The sequence below is a fragment of the Venturia canescens genome, chromosome 8, assembly GCF_019457755.1.
Source record: "Venturia canescens isolate UGA chromosome 8, ASM1945775v1, whole genome shotgun sequence".
NCBI classification, from domain to species: Eukaryota; Metazoa; Arthropoda; class Insecta; order Hymenoptera; family Ichneumonidae; genus Venturia; species Venturia canescens.
This window is the reverse complement of record NC_057428.1, coordinates 15,478,779-15,494,413: the sequence shown is the minus strand read 5'-3', so window position 1 is coordinate 15,494,413 and position 15,635 is coordinate 15,478,779. Positions and strand designations below refer to the sequence as shown.

Sequence of the window (15,635 nt, the reverse complement as noted above, 5' to 3'; positions counted from 1 at the left end):
TCACAAAAGGACAAACGTTTGCGTCGACCTCTTCCATCTCGTCCATTTTCTAAGAAAATTCGAACCAGCTGAGGCGCCAGTATAGCGAATAACGACGACGGTTTATAGTTCGTTAAATAATTTCGATGAAATTTTTATTGTTTTCGATAGCCATGACAAATTCACCATACTGAATATAGGAGAAAAAAAATCGAAAAAAAAAATGGAATAGCGATCTAAAAGTGTATAAAAAAGGAGAAAAAAAGCAAAAGAAAAATGAACTGTGTATAAGAACGACGTTTAACGCCGCGCGACTAAAATCTTCAACGAGGGCTTCATCACAGACATTTGTGGACAACTAAAGAAAACAATTTTTTTCAACAATAGACCTTTCTTCTTTCACCTGATTTGCTCACAAATACTTTTTATTACCATGAATTCAGCCAGTGAGAATACAAAAGGGGCTGAAAACACGATTACATTTTTTGGATACACGTGCAAACGGTGAAAAAAGATGCGTCGTTTCAAAACTTATTTGAAAAACTACGTCGCTCGAATGTTTTAGTATTTTTCGTGCCACTATTTGTACAAAATTTTCTAATGAAATAAGAAGCGTAACTTTTCTTGTTAGCTAATTTAGCCTCCGTAATAGATATCGTTTCAATTTGTTGAAACGAGGGGTTTTTTTCTTTTTTTCTCCTAATTTTACACAAGTTCCTCGTTGATTGGTCGCGATGATACTGCAGTACTTATTTAATGAGCTCGTCCCGGTGGAACTGGCCCAGTAAAATACATTGAAAATCCGGTCGACTTAACTGCAGCAAGTCTGCGGTGTCGGATCCATTCCTGATCGCTTTGTTATATGCACCCTGGTGAATTCCTCGGCACTCGTCGGATGAATACCCACGGTCGACTTGAGAATCGGGAATGTCAATTTACATCTGGAAAACAAGAGGAAAATTATTCGTTATTGTTCTTCTCTTCTATATAAAGGCACTGGGTCAGTGTTTAAATGACTTTTTGAAGAGAAAAAACTCACTTCATAGCAGCAGCAAAGCCTTGGATAACTTCACCAGCATGAGGTCCAACAAAGTGAAGACCGAGGACTCTCTCATCGTCGCTCCTCAGAGCAACGACCTTAAGATAACAATGCGCCATATTTTTCTGGGGTATGAAAAATTCCGTTGGTTTGTAAAAACCGTGATAAACTTCGACGTTATCCTCGCCGTACGAAGCGATCGCTTGTTCCTCGCTGAGGCCAACGCAACCATATTCCAAGGGGCTAAATACAGTTGTGGCAACGTTCGTGTAGTCCATAGTTTCCAGAGAATTGGCGAAAATACGACGAGCGAGTAATTTACCGGCATGGATCGCAACGGGTGTGAGTTCTGGTTTTTTCTGCAATAGAGTAAAAAAAAACGATTGAATAGAAATATCAATGGAAATGAAAAAGCTTTAGAAAAGTTAAGGGAGAAGCGTGAAATCTTCACTCACGTGGAGAACATCACCGACGGCGAAAATGTGAGGAACGTTTGTTTGCTCATTGATAGCATCGATTTTGAAAGTCTCCGGGACAAGTTTCAGTCCAGCATTTTCAGGCTTGAGCTCTCGTGTAAGAGCTTGTCTACCAATCGCAAAGAGCACGGTGTCATAGACATCTTGATGAATTTCACCCTCTTTGTCTACCCAATGAACAAGCAATCTACCATCTTCTTTTTTCTCAATGGCTTTTGGTTTCGCTTGATAGATAAAATGAACACCACGTTGTTCCATTTCGGTCGCCACCATGTTCGACATTTGCTGATCAAATCCACGGAGCACTATCGAACGAACCATTATCGTTGCGTCGTAACCAAGACCGTTGAGAAAACCGGCGCACTCGAGACCGATGTCTGAACATTGACTATGTTAAGGAAAATTCTTTCTTTCATTTAATTTGAACATTGATCGCAAATGTAAAACGTCGGAAAACAAGGATACATCCAGCACCCACAACAAGGGTCTTTCCGGGAGCTCGATTAAGACTGAATATATCGTCGCTCGTTATTCCGTATTCAACAGCTCCGGGAATTTCCGGATACCTCGGTCTCCCTCCAACAGCAATAATCACAGTTTTTGCAGTTAGAATCTTCTCTTCGCCCTTTGACGTCACACCTGCTATCGTATGCGGGTCCTTGAAATATCCGTTAGCGTTTACGTACTCCACATTCCTGAAGGAACACAATTACAATAAATTACCGTCAAAGTTCGATTTAAAGGGCGTTTATTCCAACGTCATTCCAACCATTTAAAACGTACTTGTTTCTCAGCTCCACTCGAGTCGTCCAGTTGACGGATTTGACGTGATTCTGGACTGCTGTTTTCAGACTTTCCCAATCATTAGGAATTGCTGAAGGGTCCGGAATTTGCCATCCAAAAGCCTGAGCTTCCTGTTGGCAAAAGAAAAATATAAAATATAGAAATATTCCAGAATCCTGAGGCAAGTAGAAACAGATAAAAAGATCTTACGTGAATAGCTTCACCGAGGAGCGCAGCCTGGTGCATAAGCTTCTTTGGTATGCAACCAACATTGACGCATGTACCACCCAAGCCCCATTTGGTGCCTTGAGGTGATGGAGTAACATAATCAAGCACTGCTACTTTAGCACCGAGTTCCACCGCTTCCTTGGCTGCTGCGAGTCCACCAGAACCACCGCCGATCACGACTAAGTCGTAAGTGAATTTTTGATCCGCTAGACACATAAAATATGACGAAAATAGAGTCAACTCTGAAAACAGAATAAAATGAAACGTAATTCTAAAAGCCTCTGGGACTGAGGCTTTCACTTCTTTGGAGACTGTGAGATAACTTTAACGGACTATTATTCGAGAAGCTTTTTTAATTACGTATGAAATTTTCTATTTATATGTAAGGAAGGTAGTTACGTTGATCGATTAGTATATGATGAAATGTACTGTATGTTTATGCCAAGTAATGAAAACGAATTTCGTAACGGTAGTATTATAGCAATTTCGAAAAATAATCGGTATATTTGGATTCAATGCAAATCAGAATGTAAGAGTCGGACGAATTAACATTCTCTATAGGACAACAAACAAAATAAACAAAAATCGTTTGGAAGCTGTAAAATTATTCATTCCTATTCTAATACAAGGCTCGTTCGAATTGTAATTTATTTGAGACTCTAACACAACTTTGAGTATAATATAGGATGAAGAAATCAAGAAAATATCCTATTCGTTTGGGTATAAGAGTTTGTTTTAATACTTGGTGTTGAGATGATTTTCCGGGCTGACGGAAATTCTTTTGAATAAAAATTTAATTGCAGCCAAATTTATCTTGAAACAAAACGATTGAAATTTGTGAGGAAATCTCTCTCAAGCTCACATTCACTTTGCTCTTCAGTTCCCGAGTTCAGCACACGACTGATAACCATGGAGTTACGAAATAATGAAAACAGACGTCTCATAACAGTTTGTTTCATATCTTTTATCAAGAATGAAAATTGAATTGAATATAAGCACTAATTTCTACTTGAGCACAAGCACCTACTACTTTTACAGAGTAAAAAAATATGATGAGCACACGATTGAGGTTAAGTTAAAAATGTATATAAAAGTTTTATTTTTAAATGAGTTTCTATATCGGAGTATCCAATATTTTTGAAAAATAACGTTGAATAAGTCAGGAATGACAGTGGAAGTCGAGCTTTAGGACTTTTTTCAAAAAGCCGACAATCTCTTTTTGACGGCTTTACGTAACAGGCGCGTGTAACAAGTAAATGTTTGCAAGTGTCTAAGACCATCGAAGGTGACAGAAAGTGCGGTATCTTTATGAAACACTACCAAAAACCATGACAAAAAAATAAAACATTTAAGAACGGAGCAGAATTCAATGTAACTCACTGCATATACACGCGACCATAGACTTGTTCGGATTCATCGTTGTTTTTTTAAGAGCAATGTTACGCGACAAATCGAACAACAATTTAGTCGGACCGATCCGAAGTGTCACCAGCCTCGAGACGAGTGTCAACGTCGCCATGATCCCGCTCTCACCGATTCAATTGTTTCTCCGAGATAAAATAATCTTTTAAATATTATTTACCGGATAAAACATCACTTTCCGAACACATGTACGTGATTTTACATATATATTCTATACATTATAAATATATGTATGCAAAACAAGCAAAAAAATTTTAAATAGTGCTGGAAGAATCACAAGGACACGGTCATCTCCTCAAAACTTGTCTGTTTTTTTTTATGATCGTTCGGAATTTTAAAAGCGGTGACTCGATTAATCATCGATGAAATACCGAACACGGTGCTTGGAAGACTGGTGCTCCACAAGTACGAAGTACAGAATACATACGTAAGATTAACTACGTCATTGCGACGAGGGGTCATCCTCGAAATACCGACCGAGTTTGCAACAAAACATATATATATATCAAGAGACTCGGTAGAGTTTATATATATATGGTCAACAACGTACTTTCAAAAGCAAAAGAGTATGATTCGACTTGTGACAGTCGATAAATTTTCAGGAATTCCTACAAAAAATCGATTTTTTGTAATTTCGAACAGAATGTTTATGTTCACGTATAGTCTCAACCGCCGGTCGATCAAAAGGAACGTGATCGCAGAGGAAAAAAATTGAGGTAGTGAGGGAGTAACAGTCGAAGAAAGATATCCTTTATCTCGGAACAGTCGCGAAGTATTTTGACGCAGTTATCACAGGAATTTACAACAGCAAAAAGTTTGAAAAGCTAAGTGAATTATGAAATCGATACTCGTGACTGGTTGCAATCGTGGAATAGGTTTAGGAATCATTCAACATCTAACGCAATTGCCGAAACCACCGGAAAACATTTTCGCCACTTGCCGTGATGTGACTAAAGCCGGGGTAACGAATATTTTGTATTTTCACCGTTATGGACGTGCAGACGTCCATTTACTGTATTATTGAAATATAGTATATGAATTAGTGAATCGTAAACATGGAAAATTGTTATTTTCCATGAAACTCACCAATAGGCGCCATTTTCTTGAACAATTTTCTTTCTACGATATCTAATAACGTTTATAGATCTGATAAGATACTCAAAATTCTTTAATGATCACAATCACTTTCACAAATTTTAACAAGTATGTTTTTTCAATAAATACGTTAATTTATCTGCAGTAAAAGCTCTACTTTGTAGGAGCAGCGAGATTGTACTGAGTGCCGATGTAAAAAAAGTGAGAATTTAACAAGCGCGAGTCATAGAGGGGAAAACACCGCCATCTACTTCGAGACCCTGAATTCGTTTCCTCCCCCTCTCAGTTTTAAAAGTGACTGATCGCGCTGCGCGCGAGCCACAAGAATGCGTCATTCTTCGATTTTTATCCCGCAATTATACATTTTTTCTCATAAATTGCGTGATGCGATGATCAGCGATCATCAAACCGATTGAATCAGATTCTTTCAACACTGTAACTTTCCATTATATGTGAAGTTTGAGAAAGTTTTTTAAGCGATATAAAAAAAAAAAAATCAGATTTTTTAGAATTCCTTATTTCCAATTTTGGATGAAAAATTTGAACTGATCCTCTCAATTTGAATATCTTCCCAACGAATCCAATCAAAATTTTTATGTTTCCAGAAACTCAAGGCTCTGGCAGAGGCTGCTGGAAATGTCCACATTATCGAGATAGGTGAGGAAATACGACGCGAAGAATAAATAAGCCTTGGAAATTTCGAGAATAAATAAAAACTGCAACATCACTGATGAATCCATTCATGCCCCAATTACTCAGCAATAATGAGAAATAGGTTGTAGAAGTTCAAGTAAAGTTTCCACGATGTCGCTACATGCGGTGTGTCGAAGTACGTGATTAATTTTTCAAATATATTTCGCTTTGTGATCGTGGGGGCGTTGAGAAGTCGTGTTAAAAAGGAGGCATAAATGATCGACCTTGAAACGGCCAGCTGTATTTCATCGATTGCATGTGCCCAATAAATTATTTTTTCATAAGATTTACACGAATAAAGCGTCGTCGAATATAGTGACAGGAGAAAATGATGATTTTTCCATTTCTTTTCTACCTCAATCGACAGATCTCAAGGACACCGGGAGTTATGAAAAAGTGGTGGAAATCGTGACCGCTAAAACCGGCAACGAAGGCTTGAATGTTCTCTTCAATAATGCCGGCATAACAAACAAGTTTACTCGGCTTGGCCTCGTCAAGGAGGAACAGCTTACCGACGTTTTTCTCGTTAACACCGTTGCACCAATTATGCTAACGAAAGTACGACCGAGCACGTAATTTCCTATTTTTACCTTCGTTATCAAGTTATTTGCAAGATTTATTTACCAAGCAAGGAAATAGAGTTCTCTGCGTACAGAAAGCCTCTACTATAACTTTTCACACGGGTTTTTACTATTTATGAAACTTTCGATCAATGCATATTACACTTTGATGAATTTTTTTATAAACTTTTGTAGGCTTTCTTACCCTTGCTGAAAAAAGCTGCTGCAGGGAGAGAAGGATTTGGAATTCATCGAGCTGCTGTGATCAACATGACTTCTATGTTGGGCAGTATCGCTGACAATCAGCAGGGTGGATTTTATCCCTACAGATGCAGCAAGGTCAGCTGCCGTTGGATTCAGTATCATTAAAAAATGAAAAAAAACATGACAGACAATAGAACAATCACGGTTCAAAATATGCTTTATTAATTGACTTTTTGGATTTCTCAAAAAAAAAGCATTAGAACAATATTAGAATAATTACCAAATTGTTTTCGTCGCAAAATCGCAATTTAACTGAACTCAGATATTTCATCATTGACACAATTATTTGAGACAAAGATCACTAAATTTTGTATCCCAGTTGATCTGACGGAGAATCAATTTTTTCTTCAACTCTTTAGATAATCAAAAATAACTTGCATAATTATTCGTTTGAATTAAAACCATTTTTATAAGTGTATAACGATTAAAGGCGTTATTTTGTTTATTGTTCTTTTTCAAGGCTGCCCTGAACGCAGCTACGAAATCAATGAGCATCGACTTCAAGGACGATGGGATTCTCGCGACCTGTATACACCCTGGCTGGGTTAAAACGGATATGGGAGGTCCGAACGCTCAACTCGAGATTGACGATTGCGTTCGCGGTTTGATGAAAACGCTGTATTCACTTGGTCCGAAGGAGAACGGTTGTTTCATTCGTTGGGACGGTGAACCAATGCCTTGGTAACTTTCGCAATGTTCTACGATTATTGTTCCGTTATTACATTCGTTTTCGAGCCATTACTTCATGGGCCGATTCTAAAGCGATCTTTTTGTATATTTTTACTAAATAAATACGATTGTCCTTGACATTAATTGGGTCTCGAGATCTTTCACGGCTTGGAGTAAAAACCGAGAGTAATAGTTTGCTCCACTTTCCAAAACACCTTGACCCTCTTTTCAAGCTCCGTGCCTTGAGGGCACTGCTCTGGATGAAGTGAAATTATCAGAAAGGTTTTAGCGAGGAAATTCTCGAAATTCAACATACTTTCATTCGTAAAAAGAAACGTTCTCTTTATTCATAAATTTTTTAAGATTATTTGTAAGTGTACACGAATTTAATTATGCTATTTTGTTTTTTCAACGTATTTCTTTATATTTTTCTGCGTTACGTTTCTTTGCTCTTTCCCTGTTTTGAAAATTTTTTCGTACGATACTTTATGAGGAATTATTCTGTACATTTTTCGCCAACGAAACTCGTCATTTCGGAAAAAAAGGGCGGATTGTGATGATAAATATGCGCAGGGAATGAAAGCCGGTGTCATCAACGACTCGAGGCTTATTATTTTTTTTCTCAACTTTTTTTTTAAGGAATATATGTACACGTGTAAAGTTGCGAACCGTTTCGCGTATCAGGTAAGAATTCAATAATGCGATTTATTTCTAAAATCTACGGGTTCCGTATCTAATCAGTCTTCATTGCTTTGGGCGTTGGTTCACTGTTTTGGGAATTTGAATCTTCTGAGAAACCTAAATGCGCAGAGAAATCTGTCAATCCCTGAGAATCACTGACGGTGGAAAAACCTGTTGATCAGAGTTTATAATAATTAATTACGTTACATCGTTATTTGTAAAGATCTTTTGTTTCGTCTTCTTAATCGAAATTTCTTAACAGCTACATCAAATGAGCAAACACTCAGTTCTTCTTACTGAAATCCATATCAATATTTATAATATGATTGCAGTCTCAATCCAATTGAAAAAATCAAACAATTAAATTTTATTCAAAGATTTTTACAAGTTATGTTCAAAAGTTGACTTCCTAGTCATTTGATAAAAGTTTTATAGAAATAAGCTTTACCCAGATAAGATTAGTAACCAAAACAATACTCACAGGTATTAGAGTCTTCTGTTAGACCAAAGTTCGAATTTGAAGTGTCAATTCCAGTTTTCCGCGCTAATCCGTTCTCTTTGTCAGCCACTGTTTTTCCTTTTTTTTTCTGGAACAATTCATTTTATCCAAACAAAATTGTAAACTGGGATCAAAATAAAAATGTTGGACTTACTTGGTCAAGAGTCGAAATGGGAACCCATTTGTAAATTTTCATAGTTGTTTCTCCTATCGTAACCCATTTTTTCTCCCTGCAACGTAAAATGAGGAAATTCGGTGTAAAAATATTATTGTTTCGTTCGAATTTGATAGTGAGCTGTTAGTAAAAAAAAAGAATTCGCTCGAAAAAGTGAAAGGGTCAGTAAATGGCATGAAAATGCGATATTTACCAGTGTCGAACTTTGTCAACAACTTGCATGACCCGTTTTATATCATCTTTGGCACGACTACGAGTCTCTGCTCGTACGGAACGCGACATCATTATATTCCTCTGTGACCCGTATTACCTTGAAGAACGCTCTTTTCGTTTAATCGCTCTTTTCTTTATAGTTCGTGAAAATTTATCCACTAAGTTAACATTCGGGACAATATGCAGTTCAATTACTGTTTTCGCGTTATTTTGAGGTTAACAAACTGACAGCGGCTAACAGCAAAAAGCTTCAAATCCGCGTAAAAACGCTACAAACGGACCATGAATAAACAAAATTCCTTGTGAAGGAGAAGTAGACGATTTTTCCATGTGGCGCTGGTATAGTACAAAACCTTCACGATCATCACAGCAGCTAATATATAGTTTTAAATATTTCACTCGATCGGTAGTGCAGATTTTTATCAATGTTGCCAGCAGACTAAATAAAATGATCAGCCTGATGGCAGCTGGCAGCAATGCATTATGAATTGCTCCATGTTCGCATTGCTTATTTATTTTCATTTCACACGTTTTATTGTGTTTCTTCATAATATTTACAATACCACGGAGCAATCGTTCTCTAAGCTATTTGGTTATTCATACTATATTCGGAACAATTAGAAGTAAAGAACTATAAAGTATTTAGAAGTTTTCGAAAACTTTTGTTTCAAGTTTAACGAGGATTATATCAACATCCTAGTATTCAATCACAACAAAAGTCTCCAAAGTATTCAATGACAAGACGATCAAGATTATTTTATCATGGTCATTTCGAATATTCGATTGCCTCAGATCGAACTTCCCAAGGACGAAATTCTTGATGACGAAGACAAAAAAGTTTTGGAAGCTTTGGATACTATTCTAAATGGTTTCAAAAGTGAGTAAAAATTCATAATTCTCTATTCACTTCATAGTTCATAGATCATTCTTAACTGTAATTTCGTTTTTCAAATTTTGTAAAACTTATTGCTTTGTAGTTTTGGAAAATACTTAAAGGATTGGAATAGACCCCTAGTTGAAGAGTTTTTTTTGAAATTTCCTTTCTCTTTTCTATCTTAATTATGAGATGTTCATTAGATATAAAATTTATCGCTCATATTTCTATTTCAGATGCACAAAAACGTACTCGTACGATAAAAAAAGCATTCATTGAATTAGAATCTATAACTGTGAGTCTGCTACAGAAATTTGAAGATGAAGAGACCTTTCCCAAGAACGAGGCAAATAAAGTCCTTTCAAACAGAAATCCAATTTGTAAATCCACAATTTCAAAACTTCATGATGATTTGATCAGACCAGGACAATCCAACGATAAGCAAAAGCAATTGGATCATGAATTTCCTAGAAAAAGTTGTGAGAATTTAGAGATGGAAGTAAATGCATCGATTTCTGGAATTCCAAAAGTTGCCAAAAAGCAGAACATTTCTACAGAAGATGAAATAGGCAATGAAGAAAACACACCGCCATTCATAGACGAAAGTCCAACCTATAATGATTTATCCATACATTCTAATGAGGCTAAGGCAATAAAAATTAGCTTGGCTAAAACGATTTTCACTCCAGAAATACAGAAGCACCGCAAAACACCAAAATCCAAATCCCTGAAACAAGCGACCCTTGTTTTCCAGCCAGTCGTAACGAAAACTGATCTCACATTGTCACAGAAGAAAGGAACAAGAAACCCAAATGTTGCTCACAATTCGAGCAATTTGTTTGACGAGGATTATCGTACGAAAAAAAAGGCATCCGATCGTGCCACTGGACATAGTAAGAAAACAGAACTGGTGGATTTGACGACACAAAATGAACAATTGACTTCAACTCCGAACGCAAAGGAGGTCAAAGTTGATCCTTTAAACGAAAAGGTTGGGATAAATGCTTCAAAAAAATCAGATTCGATCATCGTAATTCCAACAGCAAGTCAAATTGACGAAACCGCTCGTTCACTCTTCGACGACGAGGATCACGACAATTTTGTAGTATCTCCGGATATTTTGGACACTTGTACGGATTTCACGGCTTTTAATAACTCTGTTAAAAATGATGGAAAAAAGAATTTTGACGGGATTGAAAAAAGTGATTCAGTCGCAGCAGGCACATCGAAAGCTTTACAACGCGATTCGTTCGACGAAACTTTTTTTGCACCAGCCGAAATGAATGTTCTGGGAAGCGATGCTAAAGAGAAACCGCTTCTGGCTGGGTGCTCAAAGATCACAAGCCCTCGTGAAACTCCCAACAAAGTTAGACCCTTCAAGAGAAAATCACACGAAGAACCGTCTGGCGATTCAGCTGACGATTTCGAAGACTTGGCCTTGCAGGATGTCAACTGGGACATTGAAATCTCAAACGACAGTTGGGTATCTTCAAAAAATCCCCATGAGAGCTTTCACATGTGAGCAATAAATCCATCAATTTAATCAATCTTAAAACTTTCAACTAAGAGTCTTGCTGCACATTTTTCTTCTGCAAAATCTGATTTTTTATCAAAACGAAATTCAAATGTTGCTTTTCTTTCGTAAGAAAACCAGGTGCAGCTTTCATTTTCCTCGAAATGTTTAGCGTCCCCGAGGAAAACGTGAAACTGCTATAGAACTCCTGAATCGATTTTTTGTTGAGTCTGAAGATTATTTTTTTTCTGTACCACACAGTCCACCGCAAAAAACAAAGAAAAGTCCACAATATGCTCACAGAGGAAACACCGAAAGAAATATGGCAAAAAGGAGCAAATTACGTGGTTGGGACTGTCCGCAATGTGAAAAGGTCAGTCATTTTTTACAATTCCCATAAAAACATGAAAATATGTTTCAATAATAATGTTTTTATGATGTTACAAATTTCAGTACTATCAAAATATGGATTTATCAGAAAGCCAGATGGAAAAACGAAAAAACGCGTGTTCTCGTCACAGGTCGAAATTCAATCCGCGATATTTCACTCCGAAAGGTTTCTGGAACCCAGAATTTTCGCCAGCTCCGGATTCGAGTGACTTCAGCGATGATTAATTGCGCAAATGCAATCATTATCCAGCGTCTGTAAATACATTTTTCTTTCTTCCGATACAAATCGAAGAAATTCTTCATATAAGAAAACGAGCAAGAAAAATCGTTTTTTCTTTACATAGATTTAACTGTTGTAAATAATAATTCTAACAAAATGTTTCATAAAAGAAAAAATATTTCAGTTTCGCGAAGGATAAAATAAATATACTCATTCATTAAAATTACTCTGCGAGTATACAATCAAATAAAAATAAACATTTATTTATTCGAAAAATCCATTCGTTTTTTAATTATGATTAAATCAACCAATTTTTCGAATAACAAATGAACGAACTTAATAATGACACAACTAAATATCGATGGAAGTAGATTTATTTAACGTCACATAAATATGAAAAAATCAGGGTTCTAATCACAATGAATTGTTGTAACAATTGCGCAGAATATTTTCAAAATTTCACTTTTAAATAATAGTTTGGTTTTTTCAGAGTCGATAGATTTTTAAGCAAGTTGAAAAGTCAGTGAGAACGCAAAATGATTCTGACATTTTTTTTTGTTATTGGGAAACAAATTTCTACTCGGACAACTTACGCCTTAATTAATCGTTTTAAGTTTATCAGGATGACGAACTGAAGATTTTTCATACTTTAATCCTATCGAGCAGTGGTAAGTTTCGAGAACTTTTGAAATAAGAACGAATTCGTGATTGCTGGGAAACTGTATAATTTTTTATCACATCCAAATAAATTTATCGTTCATTTAATTGGCAGCTGAGACAAAAAATACACTAATTAAGTTTTGCAAATAGTTTTTACTGATAGGGTTTGCAGATATAACGACGAGGACGGTCTTTGACTGGCGTTGGCACACATTTGTGTTGTGCGTTACAAACCTAAAACAAATACAATATTTTCAGAGTATAAATTTACGCATCAACGTGAAATTATCAATATGAAAATCATAATTCGATGTAACTTTTTGCTGAGCCTTTTTTTTACTTCGAAATACTAATTTTTCTTGAATGTCTATTTCAAATAATTTAACTAGTGATTTTTTGCACACAGGGGAATTATGCAACAAAGAAGTGATTCCTTATAACTGTCCAGAGATTCCATGGACATGGACTTACATGGTCGGATCCGCATTTGGTTCCCACGGGAGCCGGTCCATCAGATTTTGACGTGAATCGATATCCATGCTCATCATTATTCACAAGTTTGAAACCTTTGCATATTTCATTCCTTCCGAAGGCATTGTAGGATCGAGCAAAAGGGTCGACTTCGGCTGGCGTAGGTACGCACTCGTGATTTTCGTTACAAATCTGAAACACCAAAACAATATTTTCATTAACTAATTTCGTGCATTAATGTGCAATTTTTGGACCAAAAGCGTTCATGATTCAATGTATTATTTTTTCTAATGCTGGACTCTTTGTTTTTTCTTCATATCGCTTTAGTATTAATTTTTTATCATTTTTGTTTTGGAAATATAAATTGTGATTCTTTTGCACACAGGAAAGTAAAATAATCGCGTGATAAGGAAAAATTTTCTTATTCCAAAGGACCGATTGACATTGACTCACGTGGTTGAGGCCACATTTGGTTCCAAAGGCTGCCGGTCCAATAGATTCTGACAAATATCGATAGCCCGATTTTGTCTTCGTCGCACATTTCAAATCCGCGCATATCTTATCCATGTGGAAGCCTGGTCCTGACTGCAAAGACAATGGGACGAGACTTTTTATACAACAGTTTTGCAAAGATTTCGAAAGCTGGCCATTCGTTCTTTATTCCTTAAAACTTACGTTGCAATATCCCAAATGCCCTCGCGATTGACATTGTTTATGGGCGTACTGAAACCGAGAAGTGCAATAAGAATATTTTAATTCTCTTCATTTTTGTAAGTTGAGTACAGCTCTCTAAATATTTATTCTTCTTACCGGGTCAACAATGTTGCACGTTACTGCTGATACGGCTAGAACCGCAAAAAAGACGAGCGTAGAACGCATGATGGACGAACTGAGAAAACTATTAAAGCAAATGCTCCATCAACTAATGCATTTTTATAAAAATAGTTCAAACGATGACAAAAATTTATCCGAGTTAATAAGAGAAATCGTGGAATGTAAAATAAATGAAATGGTAATTCACGGAAGCCAAAAAATTCACATAAAATGGGAAAAAAAATATATTCATCGGATCTCGTTCATTTTACATTCTTTATTGGAGCACGATTAATCATTTTTCGATAGAAATAAGAATTCGTAAAGTACTTACCAAACGATGTGATGTTTATTAGTTTTTTAAATTATTCAACTTTTTGAGCTTTTTTCTGTTCGTAGCAATTTCGGAGGTTCGCCGACTGACATCGAATTGTGAATTCGTCTCTTTTATACTTCTCATCCGACATCAGCGATGATGGGATAGATAATAAATTAATATGTGCAAACGAAGCACAAATGTTTGAATTGATATCGAACTTCGAGAGGACTTATTCATGCGCGACATCGAAATAGTGAAAATACGAACGCAGCGTTTATCATCCAAGAAGCAATTTATATCTTTTTATACGAAATACGTACACTCCGTTAGGATACGATTTCCGAGAATAATGAGAATTACATTTTACTAGCGTCCCATGAGAGAAAGAAGTTTTTTTCGGAAACGCCTCGAAGAATGAATATAGGAATCTACTGATAAATCATTTCTTTCTTTCCTGCACTCGCACAGCTGTACTAATCGTTGATTATTCCCAGAAGTAAAAGTCAAATTTTTTATCGAAAGGGAGCTGAACAATATCAATAGATTGAGGTGCCATTAATAATCCTGACATCTAAGGAACCAAAGTAGGAAATAAATTGAGTGCTGGTCCTAGTAGCCCAAAGTACTGGTCATTTTCCGTTGGCTTTTTGACGAAAATGGATGCCACAGAACAGGAAAAACGTCCGAGTGAGATGAAAAAATTGTCCATTCACTTGTTGGCTTCTCAAATTTTTTTTATTATTTCAAAAATTGAAAAGATAATAAAATTGTCAAAGACGCGTAAATTTTGCTTTGCGCGAAATAACCTATTTTTCAGTTTTCGTCAACATCGATCCATCAATCTTACGACTATGGCGTGTGGCTGAGGAAAACAGATATTGTAATTCAATCGACATAAAGCGGAGGGTAAAGTTCTATGATACGCCCAACGGTTTATCCAAAAAATACCGTGTGTAAATTTATGTAAATTTACACACCATAATTAAAGAATCATTTTATTTATTTTGATATTCAAATTATTTCTAAAGAGGAGGGAGCGTGGGCATTTCAGAAAAAATTTTCAATGAAAAACATGTAATGAGAACCTGGAAAATGAGACGATCCAAATAAAAATCGAATAGTATGTGATCATCAGTTGGAAAATGAGTAAATACGTGACGCAAATACGATCCATTCAAAAAACGCCGTAAAGATATTTTTCCTTATCTGATATTTACTTTCATATGTGCAAACAAGGAATAATTTTACAAAAAACGAAACATTTGCAAAGAAGAATAACGTACTATGAATACGAATAAAGCATGGAACTTTTTCACTTGTTTTTCACTATATTTACGATACTAATATATCATCGATGTATTTTTGATCAAAGAATAGTGAATATTCTGGTAAAACCCCTGAAAAAGTAAATGGTTTTATGTTGGTTATATTATTTACTTTGAAATTTGATTTTTAGACATTTTTTACTTAAAAAAAAATGTCAATTTATATAATTAAAGAAATTTAGTGTGTAGATAACTTTTGCAAATCAAGAACAGGACTTGCATCAGTAGACATTATTTTATTTGAAGGCAGATAATTATTGAAATGAAATCGTAG

General features: G+C 35.9%; 5 protein-coding genes across 8 annotated transcripts; 2 read left to right on the top strand and 3 right to left on the bottom strand.

Annotated features, from left to right (window-relative positions):
- Positions 1-117: 117 nt before the first annotated feature.
- Positions 118-5,225, bottom strand: Trxr1 (Thioredoxin reductase 1). 3 transcript variants are annotated; one of them, XM_043425934.1, is made up of 7 exons: positions 5,014-5,225; positions 2,488-2,747; positions 2,278-2,408; positions 1,960-2,189; positions 1,474-1,871; positions 1,019-1,377; positions 118-920 (listed from the first exon to the last, which is right to left on the bottom strand). In XM_043425934.1, the coding sequence occupies exons 1-7, from the start codon at positions 5,024-5,026 to the stop codon at positions 791-793; spliced, it is 1,521 nt and encodes a 506-aa protein (XP_043281869.1). In that variant the 5' UTR covers positions 5,027-5,225; the 3' UTR covers positions 118-790. The 3 variants fall into 3 exon arrangements, with proteins under 3 accessions (XP_043281869.1, XP_043281871.1, XP_043281868.1); XM_043425936.1 differs by having other exon boundaries at positions 2,488-2,711; positions 5,014-5,224; XM_043425933.1 differs by lacking the exon at positions 5,014-5,225 and adding an exon at positions 3,886-4,069 and having other exon boundaries at positions 2,488-2,711.
- On the top strand, positions 4,600-7,352 carry sni (SDR family oxidoreductase sniffer). Its single transcript, XM_043425937.1, has 5 exons — positions 4,600-4,888; positions 5,628-5,679; positions 6,083-6,273; positions 6,471-6,614; positions 7,000-7,352. The coding sequence occupies exons 1-5, from the start codon at positions 4,763-4,765 to the stop codon at positions 7,222-7,224; spliced, it is 738 nt and encodes a 245-aa protein (XP_043281872.1). The 5' UTR covers positions 4,600-4,762; the 3' UTR covers positions 7,225-7,352.
- A 177-nt stretch (positions 7,353-7,529) lies between these two features.
- Positions 7,530-9,064, bottom strand: BCL7-like (chromatin remodeling complex subunit BCL7B-like protein). Its single transcript, XM_043425938.1, has 4 exons — positions 8,757-9,064; positions 8,543-8,618; positions 8,371-8,476; positions 7,530-8,060 (listed from the first exon to the last, which is right to left on the bottom strand). Exons 1-4 carry the CDS (start codon positions 8,846-8,848, stop codon positions 7,942-7,944), a joined length of 393 nt encoding a protein of 130 aa, XP_043281873.1. The 5' UTR covers positions 8,849-9,064; the 3' UTR covers positions 7,530-7,941.
- Positions 9,065-9,287: 223 nt separating this feature from the next.
- Positions 9,288-15,038, top strand: LOC122415339 (uncharacterized). 2 transcript variants are annotated; one of them, XR_006261902.1, is made up of 6 exons: positions 9,288-9,653; positions 9,887-11,168; positions 11,425-11,536; positions 11,617-11,808; positions 12,840-13,068; positions 13,290-15,038. XR_006261902.1 is itself a non-coding variant. In XM_043427393.1 (4 exons), the coding sequence occupies exons 1-4, from the start codon at positions 9,539-9,541 to the stop codon at positions 11,776-11,778; spliced, it is 1,671 nt and encodes a 556-aa protein (XP_043283328.1). In that variant the 5' UTR covers positions 9,288-9,538; the 3' UTR covers positions 11,779-12,538. The 2 variants fall into 2 exon arrangements, 1 of the variants encoding a protein (XP_043283328.1); XM_043427393.1 differs by lacking the exons at positions 12,840-13,068; positions 13,290-15,038 and having other exon boundaries at positions 11,617-12,538.
- Positions 12,130-14,184, bottom strand: LOC122415349 (uncharacterized). Its single transcript, XM_043427409.1, has 6 exons — positions 14,052-14,184; positions 13,715-13,802; positions 13,580-13,627; positions 13,358-13,489; positions 12,905-13,096; positions 12,130-12,667 (listed from the first exon to the last, which is right to left on the bottom strand). The coding sequence occupies exons 2-6, from the start codon at positions 13,781-13,783 to the stop codon at positions 12,587-12,589; spliced, it is 522 nt and encodes a 173-aa protein (XP_043283344.1). The 5' UTR covers positions 13,784-13,802; positions 14,052-14,184; the 3' UTR covers positions 12,130-12,586.
- Positions 15,039-15,635: the final 597 nt, after the last annotated feature.

Bases quoted from the DNA above. Each gene is read 5' to 3' on its own strand.
- LOC122415339 (XM_043427393.1), top strand. From the start codon at position 9,539: ATGGTCATTTCGAATATTCGATTGCCTCAGATCGAACTTCCCAAGGAC. The intron at 9,654-9,886 runs GTGAGTAAAAAT...TTTCTATTTCAG, and splicing joins TATTCTAAATGGTTTCAAAA to ATGCACAAAAACGTACTCGT. The intron at 11,537-11,616 runs GTCAGTCATTTT...TACAAATTTCAG, and splicing joins ACTGTCCGCAATGTGAAAAG to TACTATCAAAATATGGATTT.
- sni (XM_043425937.1), top strand. From the start codon at position 4,763: ATGAAATCGATACTCGTGACTGGTTGCAATCGTGGAATAGGTTTAGGA. The intron at 4,889-5,627 runs GTAACGAATATT...TTATGTTTCCAG, and splicing joins GTGATGTGACTAAAGCCGGG to AAACTCAAGGCTCTGGCAGA. The intron at 6,274-6,470 runs GTACGACCGAGC...AAACTTTTGTAG, and splicing joins CACCAATTATGCTAACGAAA to GCTTTCTTACCCTTGCTGAA.
- BCL7-like (XM_043425938.1), bottom strand. From the start codon at position 8,848: ATGATGTCGCGTTCCGTACGAGCAGAGACTCGTAGTCGTGCCAAAGAT. The intron at 8,619-8,756 runs GTAAATATCGCA...TTTACGTTGCAG, and splicing joins GTTGACAAAGTTCGACACTG to GGAGAAAAAATGGGTTACGA. The intron at 8,061-8,370 runs GTGAGTATTGTT...TCTGATCAACAG, and splicing joins AACAGAAGACTCTAATACCT to GTTTTTCCACCGTCAGTGAT.
- LOC122415349 (XM_043427409.1), bottom strand. From the start codon at position 13,783: ATGCGTTCTACGCTCGTCTTTTTTGCGGTTCTAGCCGTATCAGCAGTA. The intron at 13,490-13,579 runs GTAAGTTTTAAG...TTGTCTTTGCAG, and splicing joins GGCATTTGGGATATTGCAAC to TCAGGACCAGGCTTCCACAT. The intron at 12,668-12,904 runs GTAAGTCCATGT...TATTTGTTTTAG, and splicing joins CCAAATGCGGATCCGACCAT to GTTTGTAACGCACAACACAA.
- Trxr1 (XM_043425933.1), bottom strand. From the start codon at position 4,024: ATGGCGACGTTGACACTCGTCTCGAGGCTGGTGACACTTCGGATCGGT. The intron at 2,712-3,885 runs GTGAGTTACATT...TTATGTGTCTAG, and splicing joins TATGGTCGCGTGTATATGCA to CGGATCAAAAATTCACTTAC. The intron at 921-1,018 runs GTGAGTTTTTTC...CTTGTTTTCCAG, and splicing joins GGCTTTGCTGCTGCTATGAA to ATGTAAATTGACATTCCCGA.